This window comes from Octopus bimaculoides, chromosome 9 (genome assembly GCF_001194135.2).
Source record: "Octopus bimaculoides isolate UCB-OBI-ISO-001 chromosome 9, ASM119413v2, whole genome shotgun sequence".
NCBI lineage: Eukaryota > Metazoa > Mollusca > Cephalopoda > Octopoda > Octopodidae > Octopus > Octopus bimaculoides.
In genome coordinates, this window is record NC_068989.1 from 89,361,298 (window position 1) to 89,369,063 (window position 7,766).

Genomic DNA, 7,766 nt, shown 5'->3' on the forward strand with positions numbered 1-7,766 from the left:
GCAACAGCTGACTATGAAAGCATCCAGAGTGGAACCCCCCCCCCCCCGACTGGCAGCATTGGTTAGGGGACCTTGATGATGAATAATAAAAACAACTAAAATTCTTCAAGGAAGCCCCTCTGTGGGTCTGTTCTACCATCAGAGAGGAAACAAAATGTTGCACTGCATAATAGCCATGGACTTCTTTTAGCTGTCAATGAACTGTGGCCATGCTGGGGCACCACTTTGAGGGGTTTAGTCAAACAAACTGACACCAGTATTTATTTAAGACTGGTACTTATTCTATTGGTCACCTTTGTTGAACTGCTAAGTTATAAGAATGTAAACAAACCAACAGTAGGGGGTGGGGAGAGACAAACACACACACATATATGTGATGAATTTCCACAGTTTCCCTGTACCAAATTCACTCACAAGCCATTGGTTGGAGCCATAATAGAAGACACCTGCTCAATTGGATTGAACCTGAAACCATGCGGTTGCAAAGTGGGCCTCTTAACGACACAGCCATGCCTGAGTTACAGCTTCTTAACTTTAGTTAGGACTGAACCCTTACATCCACCTCTGCTATGACAAAAATCGCAACCTGGTCCTTTGCAATGGCTAAACTCCCTCAGCTGTGAACTTTCAGGTTGGCTTTCTCCAGAAGCTGACCCATACGACAATTAACAAAGGATCTTCTATCAGATCAGAACAAAACAAGGTGACACATGGTACATTAGTCATACAATAGGAGCATGTGGTGCATTATGTTAGCCTTGTTGTTTCACCACTATATGTTTGTGTGTGTGTGTGTGAAATGTATGTATGTATAGAAAAAAAAAATGGATGTTAAAATAGAAATGGATACAATTTATTGTTTAAGGTGTCTGTCACAGTGTTTCATCAATAAAGATGAAGACTTAAATGTTTCTGAACAAAATACCCAATGGCATTGCCAATTATTCCACTTAGCAATTTGTCCTTTCAAGTGTTCACTGTGCAAATGGAATCTCAAGTCTTCGTACAAACCAAATGTTAATGTGCACTTGTTATATCTACAGACCCACCCTTTTGGTGAGGAATCACTGGGTATATCAAAAGCCTCAACAAGGCCATAAAAGTTCCCACTGTAGATTTTCCTATCAGACACAGTCAAACAGGAGATGCTTTGTTTGCCTGCACCGTAAAAAGAGAATGGCTTTATTTTGTCTAAGTCTGTGACTGATCCCCAATACACATTGATTAATTTATCATGACTACCAGTCACAAGTATTTTATTGTCAACATAAAGACACGACACTGTGCCAGAATGACCCTGAATGCATCTCACAAGGTCTCCTGTTTCAATGTCAAAGACAGCCAGTTTCCTATCTTCTGAACAGCTGTATATCAAGTTTTGAGACACTTTGATTGAATAAAGTAGTCTTTGACAGGGCAGCAAGGTTTTCAAAAGAAGGCCTGATGATGCAGAGACGATAAGAATTGAAGCATCATAAGCACCGATGCAAAGAATTTTGAGAGCCCCTTCAGTACAAGTGGCAAGACAATGAATTGGTTTAGTTCCGTATGATATATTACTGATTTCCTTCAATGTCTTCAAGTTTATCTTAGACACACCACCATCAGCAAGGCCAATAAAAAGATAATTCCATTTTTCATGAAAAGTGTAAATTTTTCTCATGAGATCAATTTTTGTCAGCAACTGTCCAGTAATTTCATTAAATACAAGAAGCATTTCACTCGCACCACCAGAGAACACTCGTGGGTTTTCAAAAGAAAACCCAGTCACTAACATACATTGGACTGAAAATGGCTGACAGTTGTATTCTTTTACACAAATTGCAGTTCTAAGATCAAACTTCTGAGGTGAGTGTCCCTGATATGAAACATAGAGGTAATTCCCAAATATGGCACAATTTGTGACAGGATAATTGGGACCTTTGAAGACAGTATTAGGGGTGGACACAAAATCAGAAAACTTTTCTTGACTTTTAGTTGAAAATTGATTTTGTAAAGTATCTGTGCTGGAACCTTCAGGTATAGTATTTAAGACTTGTCGAGGGGCTGTAGAAGATGGCAATTTATTTACAGTTTTATCAGCGCCATTATCTTCCGAACTGCTATCACCGTCAATTATAATTAGACTAATTGAAGAATCATCTGATGATTGTTCATTTTTGGAAATGGTTTCCGAGAGTTTTGAGTTGCTCTTTGCAGTGTTTACATCTACACTTTCTATATATTTAGATCCTGAAGAATTTGAGGATAAAGAGAGCGGCTTGATAGAAACTACAGGATTTAAACTGGCAGGCAGAACAAAGTTGTTGGCTTCATCAACATTTATAATGTAAGGAGAAGGTTTAGCAATTTGTGATGGAGTTAAGTGGTTCTCAGTTCTCATAGAAGTTTCACACGTTGAAGTAAATGGAGGTAAACTGGAGACGTTTGCAACTGGCACCGTGTCATCAGTTTGTCCCTGTGGGAAACATTTATTCATGGTAACATTCTGCTTCTTCCAACATTCTTTCAACTGTTCTACCAAATTATTAGACATGCTCCCTAAATATTTCATCGACACATTACCTGAACATTTTTCAGGATCCACATTCTCAATACAAGACGAGTCTAATAAGTTTTTCATTGAAAGTGATGAAAAGAATTCTAATTCTTCATCTGATTTCTCTTTGTCATTGTGGTTAGCAGGAACTGAATTCGGTTTCGCTGAATGGTTTGAGGTTGTGGTAGACTGTAATGATGTAGCACTCTGCTGAACACAAGTAGTGGTGGCCACTTCAAGAACTGGTGAAGTTACTGGCAAATTACTTTCTGACTTGCTGGCATTAACTAACCTATTTTCAGAAGAGACTGGATTATCAGTATTAGAACCAACTTCTCCAACACTGCTTTCTGGAAACAAATGAGGTTGACCCTTTTCAAAGCAGTTCACTTTCTGTTGGTTATCAATGTGGGAAAAAGCTGATGAGGAATCTTGGTTAAGTTCACCCAAACCAAATCCACCAAAGTCTGTTGGTGATTTTGGTTCTTCTTTAATGCTTACAAAGTTAAAGCCTGAATCAGAAACTGGTGGATTAGTTTCAATGGCTTCTGGAGAGATTGGCTCTGTTTTGATTTGAACATTGTCAAATGTGGAGGTCACTGGAAGTGTTGTTGGCTCAACAGAAGCCTCGGATTCACAATTTCCATCATTTTCCTTCTTCACAGAAGTTAAACTATGGCTGATTTCTGACACTTTTTTAGACAAGTCCGTTATGTTTGCTTGCATGTCAACAGAATCTGATGCATTATTATTGTCAGAGTTGGTAATTTTCGATGATGATGATGATGATGACACAGAAGACGGAGCTTTGAAATTAATGTGTTGTTGTGGAGGGAAAGAAAAATGTAGAGATTTTGAAGAGTTTAAGGTATTCTTTTCTTTTGTTGACAGTAATGGGTCCTCCTGGTTGAACTGGAAAATACTACCCTTCAGCCCTTTTTTCCCAGAAGAAGTGTTATTTGGAACATCTGGTGGTTGCAAGGTATTGATCCCTTCTTGTGAACTTTCCTGTAGCTTTAGCATATCTGAAAAGTGCTTTTGATTTTTAAACACAGAATCTTTTAATGTTTTGGGCAGTTTCAGACCTTTGGTGACATCTTTTATTAATAAAAGATTTGCCATATATTTGTTTTGTGAGTTTGATTGGTGAAGTGTCTCTTGTGTGACCGAACCTGGTTGTTGGAGTCGGGTCCCTTGTGCTGGACAATTCATCTGGAGTTTGTTGAACACTGACTCAGTTTGCTTTCCTTTTGCTAACAGAGCAGCCAGTGTGGGTTGTTTTTGTTGGGCTGTGGTTAGGATGCCAGTATTTTCTGACACAACAGCAGGTCTACATGTTTCTTGTGCCGTTGTACCATCTTGTTGCATACCAAATGGCTGTTCATTACATGATTCTGGTGGTACTGGGATGTTTTGGTGTGTTCCCTCAGAAGCCAAGTGAGATCTCAACAAGTGATTAATTAATTCACTGTTACTGCGATTAGTGTCTCCCATGGCTTCCTTGAGAATGCCTATGCGCATTTTTCGTATGTTTTGCTCTTCTTCCATGAGGCCCAGCTGTTCATCTTTACAGGCTTGCAGAGCAATCTTTGAATCTTCAATTAATTTCTCCAAGTAAGAGATTCTTTGATTTAAATTACTGATGTTACCACACACCTCTTCCTCTCGTAAAGTTAACAAATAGACCTGGTTGAAAACATCAGATGTCTGGCTGTTTGGTTCCACTGTGTTCTCCACTGCAACATTCTGGTCGACTATTTTGGATGAGTTACTTGCAGCAGTAGTAGTAGATGTAGTGGTAGTTATTGTTGAAATAGCAGTATTGGTTGTTGTAGTAGGGGTACAGATGGTAGCACAACTTGATGGAGGTGCCTGCCGTGCATTTTTCGACAGAGATTTCTTTGTGCTTTTTTTGTTTCCTGCTGAAACTGAGGACTTTGTACTTGCAGAACTCAAGTTTGATTGATCAAGATCGAATAAAGGTTGTAAAGGATCTGACACTGTGGTTGGTACGAGATTCATCTGTATATTTGCTTGACTAGTTTTTGTCATTAACTGGTCTGAATTGGAAAATGTCTCTGTATTTCCTAATTCATCCATGTTCTCTTTCTTAATCAACATTGTTATTTGTTCCTCTAAGCCCTCAGGTAAGTTCAACTTTTCACTGTTTTCCTTTTGGTTGGTACTGTTATAGATACTAGACAGCTGCATGGTCAATCTTGGTACTGCTGACCTCTTGTTTTGAGTCTTTGTGTAGGACTTCATTACAGAGCTTAAATGCATTTTTTCCTTATGGTTCAAGCAAGAAAGTTTGGTCATTTTCACCAGTTCTTCCTTACCGACATTTTTACTAAGCTGTTGTTTCTCAACAGTTGTTGAGTCGAGCTTTGCTGGAGTTATTTCTTCTGAATGATTTGAACGTTCTTGTAAACTGGAAACAGTTGAGTAATTACTCGCAGTTTCAACCTTTTTCCTTGAATTTTTTGCAGCATCTGGATTCAAGTTTTGATTTTTCTCAGAAATGCTCATTTCCTTGCTTGTAGAACATTTTAGTTTTTTCAAGAGATTAGGTTTCCCCGAACCTGCAAGATATTCAGAAGAAAGGGTCCTTTTCCTTGCCACACCACTAACTGCAGTTTCACTCAAAGAACCAGTTGGTTTACAAGTTGTAATGTCTATGCTACTTGAAGAAGAATTTGGCTTCGTTTCAATTGATTTTGTTGTTTTGGAGTCAGGCTCCTTAGAGTCAGCTGACTTGATTATCAGTCCACTGTTTTCAGAACTTTGAGACAAAGAATTACAAATTTCTAAGTTTTTACTATTTTTGGTAGCTTCCACAATAACACAGGGTATCTTGGGTGAATTATTACTATTTTCAGAAGTTTCCACAGCATCACTGGGTACATTAGGTGAGTATTTACTATTTTGGGGTGTCTGCACAACATCACTAACTACACTGGGTGAATTGTTACTGTTTTTGGTTGTTTCCACAGCTTCACTGGGTATAGAGGGTGAATTGTGACTATCTTTGGACGTTTCCCTAGTATCACTGGGAACAGAGGGTGAACGTAATAAGTTTTCACTCTGCACTTTGACAGTTTTATCCCTTGATTCTGTTTCCATTTGAGAAACACAAAAGCTGTTTTGATTAAGCGCTTTCGACTTATTATCCTGGTCGTCTTTAACCGCTTCTAATGGCTTGGTGACCTTTGAAGGAACGGCTTTTAAAACAGATTCAGGTTGTGCTTTGGAGGGAACTTTCAGGGGTGATAATTGTAGAGGTTTTGAATGTTTTTTTGTGGTGTTTGATGTTTTTAAAGATCTGTTTTTAGTTGTGAGCTTAGATGATCTGAAGTCTTTAGTTTGGACACGTGACAAAGAGGAATGTTGAGAACTATTATTATTGTCTTTCATGAACCCTGCTGTCAGTTTATTTGTAAATACTTTATCTCCTTTGTCAGTTGTGGCATTAATCAAATTCAACCTGACAATGTCTAAGTTATTTTTCTGAAAATCCTCCTCTAAAAACAGTCCTTGTCTAAAGCCAGAAGGGGTTGTAACGACCATTTTTTTCTTAGATCTTGGGGCTAACACACTTCTGGACAAACTCTGTTTGCTGTCTTTCACCAATCCCTTTTTAGCAGGAAGCCGATTGGCTGACAAGCTTTGGTCATTTGTGGATGAACTGCTTGGGACATCTACTTTATCTTTCTTAATTTTCTTTTTCTTCATCATGGCATTTTTTTTGCCAACAGAAACCTCATTTTGTTTTACTGGATGAACTTTTAAAAATTTCTGGTCACCACCATGAACCACAGAATTGTTCTCATTACAATTCAAACTGATTCTTTCCTCACTAAAATGGACACCAGCTCTCATGGGATTCCCTCTTCCATATTGGTCACCATGGCCTATCCCTGGCGGATACCTTTGATGCGGCTGACCACCATGAACCATAGAATTGTTCTCATTACAATTAAAACTTCTTTCCTCACTAAAATGGACACCAGCTCTCATGGGATTCCCTCTTACATATTGGTCACCATGATACGGCTGACCACCATACCTTTGATACGGCTGACCACTATGATCCATAGAATTGTTCTCATTACAATTAAAACTTCTTTCCTCACTGAAATGGACACCAGCTCTCATGGGATTCCCTTTCACATATTGGTCACCACTGCCTGTCCCTGGCGGATACCTTTGATACGGCTGTGGCAAATGTTTACGACTGTTTAAAGGAGAGATGTAAGGTTTCAAGTGGGAAAAAGGGTAACTTAAATGCCAACTCTTGTTTGGCATCAGAAAAGGTGGAACAGGTGTCTTCAGGGACAATAGAGAGCAAGGTTTTGTACTCTCAGATATTTTCTTCTCTCGTAATTTTGTCAATGCTTTTTTGTGCTTCAGTTCATTCAAATGTTGGCCATATTGAACTAAATTATTCGAGGAAGCCTGGCACAGACAACACACGTGTTCTGGGGGTTTTTCTTTCTGCTCCAATCTCACATGATGCATCAAGGACCAAAGATGCTCCCGCAGCTCCGGTTGACTTGCATAGGACAGCTTGCAAACCTCACAATGGAATGTGGAGGCCTTTGCTGCGTCACTCATGTTTCTTCTTACAATGGGTTCACATCAGATTTCCTGGTGAGAAAGAAAAATATAGGTTTAAATACAAGTGTTATGTATATGTATGAGTATATATAAATATATGAATGTATATAGGCATATATATGTACACACATAAATATATACGTGTATGTATGTGTATATATGTATGAGTGTGATTATATATATATATAAAAAGGCAGTGAGTTAATAGAAGCATTAGCATGCTGGATGAAATGGTTGGTGGTATTTTACCGTTGCTACGTTCTGAGTTGAATTTCTGCTGAGGTTGACTTTGCTTTCATCCTTTCAGGGTCAATAAATAAGTACCAGTTAAAAACTGGGGGTTGATGTAATCGACTAGTCCCCTCCCCACAAATCTGAGGCTTTGTGCCTCCAGTAGAAAGGATATATATATATACATATATATATATACACACACACACACACATACATATATATATACACACACACATATATACACATATACAGACACACACATATATACACACACACATACACATATACATATATATACCCACCCAATAGGGTGCATCTTATACACTGGCCAATATAGTATATGCTAATAGATATGTGTGTATGTATGCATGTATGT

At 38.5% G+C, this 7,766-nt stretch overlaps 1 protein-coding gene across 4 annotated transcripts in view; it reads right to left on the minus strand.

The window, feature by feature from the left end:
* Positions 1-831: 831 nt before the first annotated feature.
* LOC106882735 (uncharacterized) overlaps positions 832-7,766 on the minus strand; it is a 21,450-nt gene continuing 14,515 nt past the window's right edge. For all 4 annotated transcript variants that reach the window (XM_014933508.2, XM_014933506.2, XM_052970873.1 and 1 more), the window contains exon 2: positions 832-7,186. In XM_014933508.2, the coding sequence (XP_014788994.1) occupies positions 854-7,153 (6,300 nt within the window). In that variant the 5' untranslated portion in view covers positions 7,154-7,186 and the 3' untranslated portion in view covers positions 832-853. The remainder of the gene's footprint in view (positions 7,187-7,766) is intronic.